Source organism: Pezoporus occidentalis, unplaced genomic scaffold (assembly GCF_034315485.1).
Source record: "Pezoporus occidentalis ecotype Australia unplaced genomic scaffold, CSIRO_AGI_Poc_V1 ctg109, whole genome shotgun sequence".
Classification (NCBI taxonomy): domain Eukaryota; kingdom Metazoa; phylum Chordata; class Aves; order Psittaciformes; family Psittacidae; genus Pezoporus; species Pezoporus occidentalis.
In genome coordinates this window covers 2,293,671-2,312,533 of record NW_026912875.1, presented here as the reverse complement: position 1 = coordinate 2,312,533, position 18,863 = coordinate 2,293,671, and the positions used below count along the sequence as shown (strand labels likewise).

Sequence of the window (18,863 nt, the reverse complement as noted above, 5' to 3'; positions counted from 1 at the left end):
ACCACTTATCACCACTGCAGGGCAATGCGTAATTTGCATGTTTTAACTGTGTGATTTCTCTATTCTTGTGATGTGCAGAAATAGCCTTCCTCCTGGAACAGCCAGGATAACTACCTAACTATTACACTCATTGGTATTTTGACTTGAATTTGCTTCCTATTCATAGGAAAGATGAAGAAGAGGGTGTTGACTCGCCAGACTGTGTTTTTTCTCCTTTGTGAGACTAACTTATATGCTAAAATATCACATTTATTCCCTCTTTAAGATTCATTTCATCGTAACAGGACACCTACAGCTTGATTTTTTTTTACATTGTAATGCATCATTTTCCCAAATCTTTGCTAATTAATACATTCTGAAGCTGAGCCATGCTTCTCTTTCCATCTTAGACCTCTTGCCTTCCCTTCTCTACGAACATTATTCACAGGGGGCAAGGCCTGGCTTCAGCCAACGAGGCCTGGCAAACACGGAGGCAGGAAACGCAGGGGAGAATGAGTCTGTCAGACTCATTTTCTTCTAGGTTTTACTGCTGAATGTTTATTTCAGATCTGGGAGGAAGCACAGTGGCTCCATTCCATTTCCTTGCCTGCAGAACCCACTCAGTGCAAAGCCCCACAAATTCACTTTTCACTTACACCAAGGAAATAAAAAGGTTTCTGTGGTCACAGTATGAACTTGGATTTCTTTTTTACCGCCCTCGCTTTCTTTGCTTATGTATGTTGTCACCATATTGAATTTTATGCTATGAGAAAGCAAAATGTCTTGATGCTTTGATTTCCTTTGTGCTCCAACATACACATTCGGTTCTGCAATACAAATTTTGTTGGGGGAAGTGCTGTTGCTGTGGCGCACAGGCAGGTGAGGCTCCCTGTACAGACAACACAACTCCCTTTGCACTCATCCCACAGAATTCCTTCCACGCAGACTGCAAAAAACAAGCCCTCCACATCGGTCTCCTGAAATAGTACAACTGGTAAAGCCTCCCTGCTTCTCCACTTTCCCAAGGACATTTTTTTGCTTTTCAGGAGAGAAGGGAGGAGTTTCCTTGGACTCTTCAGAGCACTCTGAGGGATCTGGCTCGCTCCAGGCGCAGGGCTGCTACGCCTGCTTCACTGCTTCCCTCCTTCTGACAGTAGTACTTCTAAATGCCAAACGGGGAATATTAAAACACTAAACTGAAAGATATTCTGATGAGTTTACTATTAAACTGTAACAGATGGGGCTGTCTTAAGCTCTAGGCATCAGGAACGAAGCCCAATTTTAGATACAAATTAGTTATTGAGAATATTTATAGATGGCAAACTCTTCAGGCACATAGAGCAGCCCTGTGAAATTACAGCACAAATTAACTGCTTGCCTTTCAACTGACAGGGACACGTGGACACATTGTCTGGTTTGTTCATGAGAACTTCCAGTGCAACCCAGTATTGGACACAACTTCATTTCACAACACTGCGGAGCACCTAGCTGTTCCTCTGGAGCAGCACTGCTGCCTGGCAGCAGGATGGCAAATGGAAATAAGCTGGGGAGGGGTAGATGGATGGGGAAGACATCACCACGCCGTGATGAGTGCTTTCATCAATGAAGCTGTAAAAAAAATATTTTGGTCTTAAAACAGGACTGGGCTCCCTGATTACAGTAGCTTTGGATCTATTAGGCGTTATTCACCAGCGAGTGAGAAATGGCACCAAACTGAATTTCAGAGTAACTATCTGCTCTCTTCCAGAGCATGAGGTGAACAACACTACCTCGGGAAATAAAAATGGAAACTATCATCTGAAGGGGGATGGAGGACAAAAGGTAAATAATAACTAGAAGAAAACAGAGGCTGTGAAGGTCAGAGCAAAACAAAACAGTTCCTCCTCAATATAGTTTTCATTGAAATGCTATATCAGAAAACCGCGCAGACATGTACTTCTTGCACACAACATTGTATCAAATGAAAACTTGTTATAACTATCATGTACATTAGGTTAGCGATAACAAAAACGTAACTTAATATCTGGCATAAGGAGAGAGCAAGCAACCTGAATATCCATCCAGTCATATCAAAACTGAGCTGTGACACTGCTGTTGGAAGGGACCAAACCAAGCCAGTCAGGTGTTGTGAACCTTCTCGAGTAAATATCTGGCTGTATCAAACAGTGAATCTTGAAGGGAGTCTCTGTGATGAGGTAATTTTATTGCTCATTCATAGTGCCCTGCATTTACTGTACTTAAAATAGATACTTGTACCAACGGCTTTTTTATTATCTGAAGGAGGGGAGAGAAAAAAAAAATAAAAAAATCACATATCTACCAGTCCTGTTTTCTTTCTGCTAGCAAAGGGAGGCAATTCGATCCAACGTAGGCTGAAACCTGAGTAGGTCACTATACACCATGATAAAATTCCCTAATCCCTGAGCCAAATTTCCCTGAGGGGGCCCTCCTACTTCTCCTTCACTTTCCAAGCTGACTTTTCCATTCCCTCTCTCGTCTTTTCCTCCCCTTCATCTCTTTCATTTCCCCTACCTTAAAGCCTTGATATCTGATCTGCTGCTGATACTCGGGTTACAGTTTTTACAGCTTAGGCTGTCTATTGCTGTATACATTCCTTTCTTTCTGCTCTGCCGTGATTACTTACCAGAGCTTATTTTACACTGGTCCAGATGAAAGCAGTTCAGATTAAGGGAAACAGTCAGCCTGTTTGAACATTACAGATATGAACCTACACAAGGGCACATTGTGCTCCCTCTGTCCTTTTGCTGCAAACATTTTGCACTGTGTAACGAATTTGTTACATTATTGTATTCTTTGGGTTTAGGAAGAACAACTAGACATCTTAATTCACCAGTAAAGAAAGAGAGTAAATGATCGCCACAGGATTTTAACTTTCTTAACCCGTCAAAATGCAAACCACTTCTTTTTTTTCCCCTCTCTTTCCTCTTCTCAGAGGATAGCAGCCAACTGTCCTACTAAAAATGCATAGCATATACAGCATAGTTTACATTGAAAGGTGGCCTGTGTTTTGTGAAAGGTTCTGCCATCAGCTATCTTGCTCTCGACCAGAAATCACATCCATTCAAAATGCCGTTTCTACCCGCCTTTAATTTTTAAGTCAGCTGAAATCTTGAGGTTTCTAACATTAAGCAGCCACCCGTGATTAAAAAAAAAGAGAAACTCTACACGAAGGTTAACGCCAGTGCTTAATACCAAAGCATTAGTTTGAAATTGTGTAATTTTTCTCCTTCACACAATGTTGTTTTTGTTTCTTCCTCACCCTTTCAGACAAACATCTGTTATACTGTAGAAGAACAACTATCTCCCAAACCGCTGAGTGTGCCTGCAGCCAAAGTAAACAAAACAAACCCAGAGGATCCAGCACAGTCAGCCTTTATATCCAGCCAGGATAACATTTCACATGTTTTGATTAAAATCAGCTAATTTGTAATTCTAGAACCTATGAAACTTAAAAGCTGCAATCCATACAGATCACGTTAGGTGATGCTCTAAGGGGCCACTGCCCTATACTACAGACCTCTGCAGTCCTCAAAACTATGTGGTATTACAATGAGCCATGACTCTCAATCTTCAGTGCCCGCACAGAGCCCTCTCTGAAAATAGGATGTGTCGTATATCTCACAAAGAATAATACCGGTCCTCAGGACCCAAAACTAGTACGGTTTGTTTCCAAAGAAATGTGCCGACATGTTATTGCATTTGTTCCCCTAATACTACGCTTGTCCACATTTCCAGTCAATGTGCACACAGAACTGTGTACATGCTCATTACCCAGGCAGCAGGAGCAAGAACGCCTGCCTTGGGCAGGAAAGGGCACCTAACTGAAATCAGTGGTGTGCAGAGAGGGAGGGGACTGTGCATTCCCATTTATTTTTACACAGGGAGATCACTGCTCCGGAAAGCAAAGACATTTTCACTAGGCATCATGCATATTTATATACGCGCCTATATACTATACATACTATGCGAATGTGTGACATTTTCCAGGCAGTCCTCCACTTACAATCAGCCTCCTAATAAATGACATATTCAAATTAAATGCAGCAGCTTCATCTCATAACCAGACTATGACTTATCTGCACATTGAACAACAACAACAAGTTCAGCTGAAGTCTCCAATACATTGTTCCCAACTTTGGGGAATTTGAGACATAAAACAAACAGACACGGAAAACGGGCGCAAAAAAATAGGACCGGTCAAGCCTGGAGCGGCGACCTAATGATAAAAGAAGTCCTGCAATAACGTTTTTGTGCAATCGCAGCCATCCTAACATCTGGAGCGGCAGCCTCAAGTGCTACTTTCAGAGCACAGCTGGACTGGCACCGGTTCCTACCAGGCAGGACAGCCTTCCGCAGAATACACATCCAGCAAAAGCAACCCCGACCAGCCAGCTTCCAGCAGCACCTCTGCCGCTGGGATGGACTGGGAAGCGAAACACAGAAAGCAGAGGACGAGGCGAGAGCGAGGAAGAGAGGAAAGGGGTCCCCGCGCTCAAGAGGGAGAACGATGATGCGCGGCTCGGACCGCAGCATTGTACTTTGACAATTTAATTACACAGTTGCAGCTGGCTACTGGGAAAAGGAGAGAAATACAGTGTTTAAAAGAGGTCCCTTTCTTTCCTAACTTTAAGGGCTTCCCAGCTACCTGAGAGGATGGCGGTAGAAACAAATAAAAAGGGAAGGAAAAAAGGCTCATCACTGGCACCCAAGAAGCTGAAAAAGCCCGAGGAGGGAGAGTTATGCTAAAAAAATAAATAAAGCTTGTGAATGAACAGGGTTTGCAGCCTGTGAATTCGTCTCTGTTTTCAGCCCAGGAGGCGGAGTTGAGACACACTCAGTGCATCCTACAAAAAAAAAAAATGACAAGAGATCCTTTCTTATTTCGTTTCCACGCACGGAGGCGAGGGGTGGGGGGGAGACCCCCACTCCCTTCCCCATCACAGGCACCCACCTTCATCTCCTCGTTGATCTCCCGCTTCACCGGGTGAGCCGGCTTCCTGCTCCTTTTATTTTCGGGAGGTCTCCCTTCTTTCTCCATTTCTGCCATTTTTTGCGCCTACTTGGTGGTGGAGATGAAATGGCTGCTGGTGCTCTGGGGGGGCCGGGAGGGGCGCGGGGGGGGGGAGCGGCGGCGGCTCTCAGTGGTGGCAGGCGGCGCCGCGGAGGGCCCGGGGGGAGCGCGGCGGCAGTGGCGGTGGCGGCGGGCGGGCGGGGGGCGCGGGCGGGCAGGGGCGCGGGTGCCCCGGCGAGTCAGCCATCTTCTGCCTCGCCGCCCGCCTGCATGGGAGCGGCGCGGCGCGGCGGGGCGGCGGGGCGGGCGGGCGAGAGGCAGCGCGGAGCGAGCCGGCCCCGCGCCTGCTGTGGCGCTGCTGGCGGGCTGCCGCGGAGGGGGCGGCCGGGGAAAGGGGGAGGCCGGCCTCGGCCCGCCGGCGGGCGGGGCTTGCCGGCACCGAATCGGCCGCCGCTGCCCGCCATGGGAGCCGGGGGGGTGAGGAGGAGGAGGAGGAGGAGGAGGAGAAAGCGAAAGGGGGGTGCCGCGCCGAGCACCGGGCGGAGCGGAGGGGGCGGAGCGCCGGGATGGGGGAGGGGGCTGTGCGCGCCCCCTCCTCCCCCCCGTGTGTCCCCAGCGCCCCCCCGCGGGGCAGGGCCGGGCCGGGCCGGTCCGGTCAGAGGGGGCTGTCTGCCGTGCTGAGGTTGGGTACCTCCGGGCTGTCCCTATACCCGCGCCTGGGAGGTGAGGATGAATGGTTTGGTGGGACGCGGTTCAGCGGCGAGGTGCTGGATTACAGCGCACACTGTGGAGGATGCATTGATTATTCCTGGGTTGTGCTTTCGCGCTCCCTGGCAGTCAGTCCCTAATTACCCTGGTACAACACGGTACGGCACGGGGGTGTCCATTGTTCCATTAGTCAAAATGGGAATTGAATGGGGTTTCTCGTTATGACTGTGGTACACCTTAAAATTGTACATTAAAAAAAAAAAAAAAGAAAAAGAAAAAAGACCTGCTAGTCGAAAAATAAACGGTGTTTGGTGTGGGTATGAGTAGGCTTCCCATAAAAATCGCTGTTTAGCCTGTGAAAGATAAGCTCGGTTTGTATGCAACAATGTCTAATTTACATCCTCTGTTTCTGAAGCTTAAATCACTGACATTTTTTAGTACGAAAAGTTGAGGGCAACTCCATTGCTCGTTTCGTGACTGAAATGAGCTTTGCTTGCCTGCTTCAGATAGAGTGATTTGAGACACAGAGCACATTTTCCCCCGTGGCACTGAGAAGAGGAAGACCCTGGGACCAGGCATAGTCCTGGCTATTAGAGCAGCGAGCATAAAAAGATGAGGTGGCAAGCAGACCTCAGTCTGTAAAATCCCAGAGCACATCCACAGTGGTAAGGTCATGGCCGTTGTGAAGCGACAGTGCTGCCACTCCCCTCGATGCCCAGAAGGGCCAGGCAGAAGTTGGAACAAAACAGATCTGATGGTTCATTTTGAAAGAGCAGCGGAACCTTACAGAGACCCTCAAGAAGGCTCCGCTGGCAGCAAGGAGCCACAGGAATCAGCCACAGTGGGGTTCGTGCTGTGGGCTCCATCCATTCTGCACCCCCCAGGAGCATAAGCTCTGGCCTCAGAGTCACCACGAGCGAGCACAAGAAGTCAAGGGTTTTTTTTTGAGGGGGAAGTGATTGTTTGTTTTTTCTTGCCTGCAATATTTTACAATGAAGTGAGTTCTGAAACTTGGGGAAACTAACCTGGGACTCTGCAAGTAACCTTCAAAGGGTGGTTTCCCTCCTATGCCCCTCCACCACCACCAGCAACCTCATCTCTATGTTTTGTTCACTGTATTCTATTACAAACAGATCGGTACGGTTGAGCTCTCATCAAGTACAGGACATATTTCCACAATCCTAATGTATTATCTCACACAGTAGGGATAAGACAGGCAGCGCAAGGGGAAGTTGCTTATAAACACAGTCTTACATAGCCTCAGAGTTCTTTCAAACCTTCAGCTGGAAACAAAGCAAACCAATCTCAGGCAACTATTCTGCTTTGAATCACCACCACCTTGCTGATACATGCAGTCATTCTAATGAAAAAGGCAAAGTTAATTCTTGTACTAGGGAATTATCACTAGTTTCCCTGTAGAGCTGATAGCAGACATTTATTGAAAACCTTAGAACTTTTGCTAAATAGAGTATTGCCTCAAACAGTTCTTGTCCAGTGAAATGTCTGAAAAGTACTTTCAACACTTACTACATATATTGTAATAAAGCATTGTTTTGCTGCATAAATGTAACAAACCGAGTTGATATTCTGACAAAAAGATTAATCCCTAAATCCCAACAAAACCAGAATTTCCTTTAATGTTGGAAGGGATTTGGAGATTGTATTTGCAAGCCCAGGCGATGCAAATTGTCTTCAGCAAGTTACGGTAAGTAGACTGAAACAAATGCCTTCAGGATCAAATCTGTCATTCTACTATTCCTGACTAACAGCTGAAGGTTTGGTTGTGAATGGAAGCACTTCTCACCTCACTTGCTACCAATTCTGAATGCTGGTCATCACTTCTTCATCACCAAAAATAGTGGATTTCAGTTAGGCTTTTTTCCCAGTATTTTTCCAAAGACTTTTGAATGGAGATGTGAACTTATGCCTCCTGATAGGAGGCTCACTTTTAACAGCTACTTCTCGTGATCTCCTTAAAAACAGCCTCCAGCCCGCCTCAGTGTGTCATCAACCACCATATGAAAGCCTGAGGTGGTCAGAGAGCATATCCTGTTTTCCCAATTATCTAATACAGTCTAGGGGTAGATACAAAAGTTCTACCTCCCTGTGTCCTAATAATAGTATCTCTCTTCATCTGATGGCAGATTATTTCTGCAACTATCACGATTCCTACTTTTCTAGAGCTGTTATTACCTTTACACATTGCACATTATGATACTACATATTCTTGGGAAGTTGTTCTTCTAGTGAGAGCATATGGAGGATCATTGACTGTCAACACAGAAGTTCCTGCATTTAGAGTGTTCTGACGTTATCTGACACGCATCGTAGGTACTGAAAAAGTTTTGGAAACTGTCTAATTATTCCATTTGTTACTGGAGAGGGAATGACTAACAAAAATCCACCCAAAACACTTTCAGGTTTTAATGGTAACTCATGAACTTGTAAAGAGAGTCAGAATCTGTGGAAGCCTTAAATTTGTCAGTCATACAATGGCATTGATCTAAACGTCTCCAAAAAGCTACAAGAAAATAAATCTGCTGTTTACATTACAGAGACCTTAACATTAAATACATTTACTGAACTGTGACAGCACATATCTCTTGTGGGAAAACCTGTATTTTTGGTAAAGAAACCTGGTTCAGTAGTGCTCAGTATTGATTCTGCAGACATCATAAATAGGTGAATATAGGTGGCTGATTGGACCAGTAGGGCGGCTTGCATTTATTCTACCAGCCAGAGATACTGGGGTATGTGGTATCAGTAAGCAGATTTCAGCCAAAGGTGAGACCCTGATCTTGTGGAAATCAGTGAACATTTTGCTTCTGGGTTTAATGAGACCAAACTCCTTGTGAAATTTCCAAGGTGATTTTAAATCAATCTATTATATAGTGTGCATTGGAAAGCAAGAATCCCATGTTCTTAAAAAAAAAAAAGTAAATAAAAATTCAGGGCTTTCAAAATATGTTTCCATTCACATTCAAAGCAAAAATAGGATTTTTCAGTGTGAGGGAAAAAGAAGCTTCCTACTCCTTATTGTAACTCATCTCAAAAAAGAGTAGGAACTGCAGATCAGGCTTCCCACTATGAGTGTGTGCTCTAACCACAGTGCAATAGAGTAAGCTTCTCACTGTCTTGCCTGTTCACGGGCTTTGGGTTGGGGACTTTTTTGGTTAGCTCACTGGTTGCGTTCAAAGTTGGGAATTGAAACACCACATGAACTGCCTTTCTGTGGTCTCTAAGTCACCTGCAAGACTGAGGTTCACGTCCCTGCTGTATCTGAGTCACGGCAAGAACCTGAGCTTTTCCTTCCGTTGTTCAAGCATGCGTTTTACACCCAAGGTGCTCTGCCAGGCTCTGCCAAGTATTTTTGTATTTTTGTTCTACACGCTTTGCATTTCCAGCTCTGAATTTGCACTTGGAGTCCTTGCAAGCACACTAATTTGGACTTCTGAAAACCAAATAATTGTTCATAAAATGATAGGTGCAAATGAGTTGCCAAAATTAAATCATCCCACTTCTAATTTATATTCTATTAATCATATCCCTATTTATTTCTGTGTTTCGAAAGGGCATCAGTCCATTTGGCAGAGTTGCTTTTTAGGTAACAAGCAACAATTTGCTGTTACTAAGTTCTTCAAAGGGTCTTTATTAATGCTTAACTCCTTAATGTTACTACTGAGCTATTTCTTCTCGTGATTGCTTACTGGAGAGGACGAGATAAACGAGCAGCCCTGATTTTTCCCAGCTGGTAAATCCCTAAGAGGCACAAACCTTCAGAGCGAAAGGTTTTTTAAAGGCAGCGGAGGCAAGCAAACGGCACTCCGCGGGCACACCGAAAACGACGTGGCGGTTTTCAAAGCCGCCAGAATTAGGACAAGTTGGGGGGTGATCGCTGCAGCCGCTGTGCTGGTGCCCGAAGGGAGGAGGAGGCCCGGCCCCAAGCCCCGGCCGCGGGTAGCCCCCCCGGCGCGGGGTAACACCCCTGCCCGGCGGAGCCCGGGCTGCGGCGCGGCAGCTGAGGCGAGAGCTCCCCCTCCTGTTTCTCTCCTCCTCCGCCTCGACACCACGGTGGGAAAAACGCATCACGGAACCACGGATACCAAAACGCGTGTAAGCACCAGTCTGCGTGCATTTATGCACGTATAAACGTCCCTGTACACCCACACGTCCAGGGAGAAAGCTGAAGTTAAACAGAGAGTCTCTTGTACTTCTTTCCAAACAGCAGCCGCAGACGTGGCAGGCCACAGTAAAGGTGTGGCTCTTCACTGGTTTTTCTTAATATCGCTGATAATTTACCTCACCGTTCCCTGCTTGCCAAGGTGTTATCAGCTCTCTGTCAGCTTGCTTAGCAATGCCAGTCACTGTGGAAAACACATGTCTCTGCAGCCTCTCACAAGCCAACCTATTCTCCTCTCACCTGTACCCGAAGGGAAGCCGTAATAAACAGCAATTTAAATTCAGGTGTTTGGTTTGCTGAAGTGTTTAATTAAACAAAGAAATTCATTATATGTGTTCACAGAAAAGTACCGTTATGTTGATTTTTTTTTTCTATTTGATTTGAAGTGGAAATGTTCCTTTGACTTTTGTACGTCACGCTAAGGTGATAGATTATTTATTCCATCAGGACCAAAAAAATGCACTGAATAATTAAAATACCAGTTCCCAATTTTGTTTTTTTTTTTCTTTTTTTTTTTTTTACAAGTGCAGCCAGCCATTTTCATACACATGAAAAAGACGCATGTGAACTTCTCCCTTGCTTCAGTTCCACCCAATCCCCACTTCCACTTCAGTGATGTTATTTCACCCATACCTTTGAGAAAGGGTACATTCCGCTCATTCCTGAGCTTGGACGAATGCCTGCAGCGTTACTCACACACAGTAGTGTCTGCAGATTCTTTTCTGCTGTGGATACTAATCTCAATCCAGAGCTTCCTTAGAAGATTAGAGGCTGTTCTGCAAAATGTCAAGAGGTAGCCTCTCCAAAGCAGATGCAGTATGGCAGCTGAAATGGGAGCAGTGGCGGCTTTCCAAATGCTAAGGTCTGGAAATGTTTGGAGGTATTTTAGTATTGATGAGTATTTCATTTTTTGTGCTGTTTTAGAGTATCAGTGTCAAGTCTGTACAGATTAATGGCAAGATAGAGCCTTAATACTGTTAATGCTTTTAAAAGTTCTGGCAAAGAGAGAAAAACTTTATATAACTTATTAAATCATTAATTACTGATTGCTCCTCTTGCTTGAAACTTCACATAATTTGATAAACAGAAAGAAATGTTAACTTGTTTCCCTTTGTTAAATACTTCTAAGACTTCTGTTAAAATGCCTTTTTGTTTCTTGTTTCATTTCTCCTGTTCCCTACAGCAAAAGGAAGCCTGGAGAAGTCTTTTCCTTCTTCAGCATCAGAGTGCACCCACGTCATTAAAAAACAATCAATATTAAACCTTTAAAAAGGTAAAAATGCATTAAAAACCAAATTAGTAAAATATGCCCCAGACACCAGTATTGACTTTGGGGAAAAATCTTTATCATCCATCTACTGCTACACCCTATTTATTCACTATGGTTATTCAGTGACTCTGCTGTGATGCTTTAATATTGGATATAATGCCAAAAATCAGGTAGAGGAAAATGAAGGACCTATGGATGAGCAAGAAACTTGGACATATTATACCTGATTGAACTTACCTGTGACAAACTATGCATTTGCAACTTCCAGACTTCATGAAGGTTAAGGACTGTACTGTACTTGTCAATCTTTTGCAGTTTCATTTAATTCAAACCAGTGGTGTACTTGCTCTGTCATACAGGTTGGTAAGAGTATACAGCAAGTTCTGCTTTCTTGAGGGGTTCTTTTTAACTTGTGGCTGACACCCAAAATGCTGACCTCCGAAGAATACTTTGGAGAAGGTCTGAGGTACCTGAGAGACCCTCCTACTGTCTGTGTGTCCACCCCCTGTTTCTCACATACCTTGAAAGCAGGGAACTGTCAAAGCCAGAAGTGAAACTGGTGAGGGATGGAAACTTGTGCTCTTTGCAGCTGCAGCTCTTCTGCAGCTATCAGCTCTCTCCGAGGTGAACTGAGAATATCTACAGCCAAGGCATGCTCATTTCTTCACCTGTAATTTCTCAGCAATGACCATTTCTGCCCCTTCCCATTATTTTACTTCTCCACACAGGAGAAGGCAGGAGGGAGTCTTCTTGTTTTCTCTTTAATAAACAGGGAAGTCTCACAGATGCTACAATGACAGGAGAGGGGAGAGGGTACAGCAGAAATTTCTCCCTCCCTTTTAACTTCATTCTTTGGTTTTTTTAATAGATCAATTGTGCTGATGCATTTCTGGCAATATTACTACAGTAATCTGCATCAGGCTAAAAGGCATCCCTCCTCTCTGTCTTTCTGTGAAGAACAAAAGACTTTTTTACAATAAAGATAGTGGTTTATACATTTTCTCATAATCCTGTATTACCCTTGTGAGCTTTGTTGCATGATATAGTATGTCAGTTTAAGTAACATCTGTCAAGGGATGGAAAGCAATTACAGGTTCTTTTCATTCATAAAAGTCATTCTGGAGTTTTTTCATCCTTAATTTTCTTGTCATGCTTTCCAAAACATTACATCATTTTGTCCAAATTACCCCCTGCATTACATATACAAGGTAAAGTGGGTTATTCATTTATTTCCTGGACCCAAAGAAACATGTCACTGTATCTACAGTGACATATATTAAATAATTTAGACTTGGGTAAAGTTGGGCTTTCACATGTCATTTTGTGACAATCAGTTTTCTACTGCAGCTCTTGCTTTCCTGCCAGCATCTCACCAGAATCCTACATGACATGTGATTCAATCTCTTGATCTTCTGAGTTATATTTACACATCCTAATATATAATGGCAATGCATTCGCATTGCTGTTGGTCAAAAGTCTGTAAAAAAGTCCCCAAACATATCTTGGGAATGTATAACAGAAAAAATATTCAGGACTAGGATGTGCCATGTATTTTCAGTGTAGGAATATGGTTGTTATTCAGCAAATAAAAAAACAGCTGAGATTGGAAGACAGCTCTGGAGATCATATAAATTGAATTTGCTGTATTTCAACGTGTGTCCACGTGCCCCTTGTCCTTTCACTGAGGAGATCCTGGCTTCATCTCTCTACCCTCCACCATCAGGTATTCATACACATTGATCAAATCTCCCCTGAGCCTTCTTTTCTCCTGACTGAACAACCCCAAATGTCTCAGCCTCTCCTCATCTGCCAGATGCTCCAGTCTCTTCATCATCCCCATGGCCCTTTGCTGAGCTTGTTCCAGTGAGTCCATGTGTCTCATACTGGGGAGCCCATTCCTCGACCTAGCACTCCAGACGTGTCTCACCAGGGCTGAGCAGAGAGGGAGGATCACCTCCTTCAACTCCCTGGCAGCGCTCTTCCCAATGCACCCCAACTTTCTCTGCTGCAAGGGTGCACTGCTGGCTCATGTTCAGATTACTGAATGCCAGGATTCCCAGGGCCTCCTCTGCAAAGCTGCTTTCTAGCTGGTCCCCTGCCTGTATTACCACAAATATTATTCCTCTCCAAGTGCAGGACTTCACATTTCTTTGCTGAACTTCACAAGATTTTTGTCATCCCATCTCTCCTGCAATTTATTAAATTTTCTTTGATTTATGATCTTTTAGGTAATTATATAACTATTATCTGGAAAGACTTTGTTTTCCTGAACTGTTTTGCTTTTCCTAATTAAATCACGCATGTAGCATTAATGACAATAATCTATGTCTCTTACTGCCATAACAAAAAGTAGGTTTTACTCAAATTCAGTCCTGAGAACCCTCTACATAGGTGAGATTTTTTGCCTTAAAAGGGGATCAATATATGTATCCATCACCATTTGAGGCTCTTGAAGAGGAGCGTGGTTATCAGTTTCTTATCACACTAGACAGAATTGACGCGTCCTCACCACCTCCTTTCAAATCACCAGGGGGTGCTGCTGGGAGACGGTTGCATACAACTTCCATCCCACCCAGCCGGCCCGCTGAAGGCTTGCCGAAGACTTCAGGCATTCGAGGGTCAGAAACTCCACGTATATCTCAATTAGCCTGCACTGAAATCCTGCCCACATACATGTCAACCCTGGAGTGTTGTGGTCTATTCTGAGTAGCACTAGAGGACCCCAGGTGCACCAGCATACCTGCAAGCCCAGGCAGCAATTACATTGGCTTGCAGAGCCAAGGCTCTGTATTGTTGCTTTCTCTCACCCCCTAGAAGAACATGAGAAATTGCCTCTTGCATATTTTGTGTCATAGCTAGTGCCTCTTAACCCCCAGTGTGAGGAGCTGTAGACTGAGGTTTATTTGCTTTACCTGAATGGCCAACACCACAACCAGGTCCAAAGCCAACTTCAATAGATAGCCACCCATATGATTATTTAGGGTCTTCTTGTCTGTTGTTAACTGATATTACAGCTACCAGTTAGCATTACAGCTATTTTGCAGATGTGAAATCATCAGGAGGGAGATAGATAAAGTGACAAAACACATGTACTTGAAGAGTCTCGTGGCCTCAGCTAGAACCCAGCTCTTATGTCTTGTAGGACAGTCCTGTCACCATTAGAACATGTAATCTAACCTTCTTGGAAAAAAATGAAACGTGAGCCTCCCTTTGAACCAACTTGACTTTGAGCTCACTCATGAAACACCAGTGACCTTTGAAAGAACACGGGAATGGCACCATTGACAGATTTTGCCTCAGTTGGCTGCAAATAAAGTTATTTGAAATAACTGCCAAAGCTGTAATTTATCAGACTTTTTCACAGATTCCACAAAGACAGGGAAATTCAAAGTTGAAAGGCTTTCTCTAGGCAGCACATGCCAGGCATTTGTGCATGAATTGCAGGAGGGGAAATGATATGTTTCTTTTAGAACTGTTGTTGCCATCACGGAAAGCGAACAAGCATCTGTGCTTCGGAAATCAGTGGAAGGAAGGTGTTCCGTGAAAGGGAGCATGTGGGAAAGCGGCTTAAAATGGTGAGAGTGTATGAAAGTAGCAGGAGTTCTGAATGCCACTGGGGAGAAGAACTGGAACAAGGCTGACACATAGAAAGGTGGCGAGAAAGCAAAAAGAAATGCAAAGAGGAATACACTGAAGGGGGGGGGGGGGGGGGAGGGGAATATACTTTTGGCTAGGGAATAGGTCTGAGCAAATTCCAAGAGCGAGAGAGAAGCAGAAAAAGAGAAAAAAAATATAGGGCAGATGGAAAGTGTATCAATTGGATGATTGTGCAGGTGAACGTGCAAGTTAAAGTTTTGGTGTGTTTTACCGTGGAAACAGATATAAAGCTGAAAATCAGATGTCCAAGCAGGATTCCTGATATAACAATGATCTAGATATTTATACTACACCAAATCTGTAAGATGTCTGTCCTCTGCACCATTTGCCACTGATCTTGAAAATAAATGGGAAGATTCATATTTAGTAATATTTAATTCAAGAGGATTGCTTCCCTCAAACCACCATAAGTAAGGGCTACATCGCCAGTCCTAAGGTTCTTAATTTCACTCTGGGGCTGACCATTTCCTGTCACTACACTGTGAAGCTGAATGCAGAATAACAATTTAATACTTGAGTGCCCAGAGCCAGGCAGATGTTTTGCATAAAAGTGTTCTCTTGTGCGTGCTGAATGCCTGCAGCTCCCCCCAGGAGCTGGTGGGTGCTAAGCACCTCCGCAAACCAGGTCACTGCCATTCAGAAGCTCAGAAGGGAACTGAGGTGCCGAAGTTTAAGACTAACCTTACAAGCAACCGACATCATTGTGAAAGAGTGTGTCTCTGAAGGACTGCCATGCTTTCCACCATTTGAATTTTGGTATGTAACAGGCATGCATTTGTAAATCAGATGCCTGTGTAGCTTGTAACACCCTCCAGAGATAATATAATAATAAAAGAAAGAGGGAATGAGATAGAAAAAAAATTAAGATGGGGAGAATTAATAAAACAGAAAGAGATGGAGATGTTCTTCAAGGCTTCATTTAGACTGTCTTGGACATGCCTCATTGGGCCTGAATGCAAACTATTAGTTAGGAGGCTTAAAATGAAGTGGGTTTTTTTTCCCACATAATGCCTAATGAAACTGTGGAACACATGTCGGCAGAATGTTCAGGGGAGAGAACATCTAAACAGCTTCACAGAAGAGCTTACAGGAACCGGACCTGAGAGATAGGGAAAACTAATCCATTTTGTTTTATTAAACATGATATACTTGAAAGAGCATCTGGCTCAAGAAGTCTCTAAAGTGCAGTCAGGTGGAAGATGGGCAGACATGCCACAGGACATACTTCTCCACACTTGCTCCATTTCTCATGCTCTTCCCTTAAGTGTTTCATACTGTCTCTATCAGAGACAGGGTATACTACCTTCGATGCTCTTTTCACCTGACTCAATATTCTTATATTCTGTTTTCCATTACCAGCATGGGATTTACCTTCTATAGCTTACTTAACTGTGTTGGTCTAGATCAATTGTTCTTCCTCTTGTACAGCAGCAGTAACTATGGTTGCTATAATGTTCAAATTATAATCATTTTAGGTCATGTAGTGAAATGGCAGGCAGGCATTTTAATTATAAGGATTAAAAGGAGAACAGATGCAAGTGAGTCAAGTGGTAGGTAAAAATAAATGCATTACCCCTTGTACCCTGAGGGTCATCACTATTTTGTCTCCACCAGACTGACATAGGGATAAATTCAAAAGCAGAGTTGATAGTGCTGAAAAACACCTATGTTGAACCAAAGGGTTTACCTAGACGGGGAAGAAAATATATAGATAGTACAGTATAGTGCAGAGGAATGCCTTTGTTTATCTTGTTTTAATTTCCACAAAGCCACTGTCAGGGTCTGATTGGAGAAAACCCCAGTGTCCTGTTTCATTTTGTGATCCCAAGTACCGTATTCGATTAGTTGGTTTGTTATGAAAGGACAATTATTATAATAAAGGGGATAGCGATAGGACATATTGGAAAAAAAGGTAGAAAATGAAGCAAGGATTTGGGATGCAGAGAGAGAGTCACCACAGTGGATCCAGCGGTGTCCCAGGGATCCGTTGTCATCATCGTTAGTGGTGGGAGTTCTTCAGGGGTCATAGTCAGTATTGGAGCAGAGTGTCTCCCAAGAGTCCATTGGAGGTGGGTGTCCTCGAGATGTCCTTCTGGAGTCCCATTGAAGGTACCCATTTTGGTGAGTCTTACTCCCCCTTTTACAATGAGTTGGTGTGAGTACCTATGTGCTTCATGCCACATATTCCTCTGCCTAGTGGACCAGTTTCCCTGGTCTCACAGCCAGCTCTTCCAACTGTATGTGTCTGCACACACAGGTATCTGCAGCAATTCTTGGGATAATGGACAGCAGCTCCTCACACCAATCCTGGCAGTAATAGATGCAAGAGTCTTATCTCAGCTCTTTCCTATTCATCCCTCAGGCAATGGATGGTGGAGTCCCAGCTCAGATCCTCACACCAATCCTCCAGGCAATGGACAGAAGAGTCTTATCTCAGCTGTTTCCCACACATCCCTCAGGCAATGGATGGTGGAGTCCCAGCTCAGATCCTCACACCAATCCTCCAGGCAATGGACAGAAGAGTCTTATCTCAGCTGTTTCCCACACATCCCTCAGGCAGTGGACAGTGGAGTCCCATCTCAGCTTCTCATACCAGTCTTTGAGACAATGGACAGTGGAGTCTGATTTCAGATCAGTCTCTCACAGCCACTTAGTCAATGCTACTTAATATACATTATTTTGTTCAGACACAGAATTACAAGGATGGATTCACATGATTTTGTTTAACTTGTGGCTTCTAACTCAAATTTTAAACCCATTTTCTTTATCATCCAGCTTGACTTTCATGTACTGAGACTTGGCTCCCAGACAGACATTACTCTCCACCTGGTAGCAAGACAAGTGAAGTGAGCACAGAGGGAGAGGGCCCCTTAGAAAACCATTTCCTCTAGTGCTCTGGGTTTTAAAGTTGATCAGTAAACAGCAAGCCAGTACTGAGTCTTTGGTGTGGAGTGCTCTTGCTGTGTGGGACTGCTCAAGGAGTGGGTAGTGGCTGTCTTGGGAACTGGATCTTTCAGGCACAGATCAAAGGGGACTCATAAATAGAAAGGTACGGGAACCCAGGAGGGGGTAACAAAGGCACTGGTGACTTCTGCAAAGTTTACTTCAGAGGAAATGTGCAGCCAGCCTTGGCGGAGAATACGCACTTCCCATCTAAGTAAAAAAGAAATAGAGAAAGATAGAAAAAGGTGTACAGATCTTCTTCTCTCAAACCCAGCATCAGTAGCAGAAAGAACATTTAGTATTGTATCTGTGTTTGGATTATGCATGTGAATAGCAAGCAGCAAAATATAAATAACATTTCATAAATTACATATATTTAGTCCCTGAGAAATAAGCATTTTAACTGAAAAATGATTCCATTTATTTATTTAAATTCACATAAAATGTGTATGTTGTATATGTTTGCCAGTTTCCTACTATACTATGACTTTAATCCCTGTACCTAGCAATTGTGGAATGATTTATGTAGTTTTTCAATCTATTTTTCACCTACCATACTAAATCCCCCCATTTTTTTTTTCTACTGGACCCTCTGAAATTGCATAATCTTTTGTGATTTTAAAGGATACTGGAATGAAATTCACTGGGAAAAAAAAAAAATCCATAGAAAACCTTCAGATTTGTGGGGTGGGGAGTTTAACAGAGGGCATGTGAGTAAGCCTTTGTTTAGCATGGCTGTCATTTCCTCTTTGCTGCATTTCACTCTTGCCCGGACCATGAACTCCACAGGCAAGGGACCATCTCCTTTGTTCCAGTTTTTGAAATGTGTCTGGTTGGAGTTTTCCAAAGCTACTAGAGTGCAATTAAATACACATAATAAATAGTTAATGGGTTGCCAAGCTGCAGAGGTGGGGCTAATCATCTGAGGCTTCATGGGGTGGTTAATGATGGATTAAGAATGGGGAAACTGATAAAGCTGAATATTTAAAGGCTAATATTGTACAGGATGATGGATGCTTTGTCAGCTTGGATTGCATATGACCAGAATTAACATTGTGCTTATCTTCCTCCACCTTCTTCTGTAGATTACTTGT

The 18,863-nt window shown here is 43.8% G+C and overlaps 1 protein-coding gene across 5 annotated transcripts in view; it reads right to left on the bottom strand.

Annotated features, from left to right (window-relative positions):
- The window catches only part of SOBP (sine oculis binding protein homolog), a 117,891-nt gene extending 112,757 nt beyond the window's left edge, over positions 1 to 5,134 (bottom strand). For 4 of the 5 annotated variants that reach the window (XR_009966006.1, XR_009966005.1, XR_009966004.1 and 1 more), the window contains exon 1: positions 4,952 to 5,134. Coding sequence is in view for 2 of the 5 variants with exons in the window: in XM_062624808.1 (XP_062480792.1) it covers positions 4,952 to 5,047 (96 nt within the window). In the remaining 3 variants the exon portion in view is untranslated. The remainder of the gene's footprint in view (positions 1 to 4,951) is intronic. The other variant, XM_062624785.1, reaches the window with a different exon arrangement.
- Between the last annotated feature and the right edge of the window lie 13,729 nt (positions 5,135 to 18,863).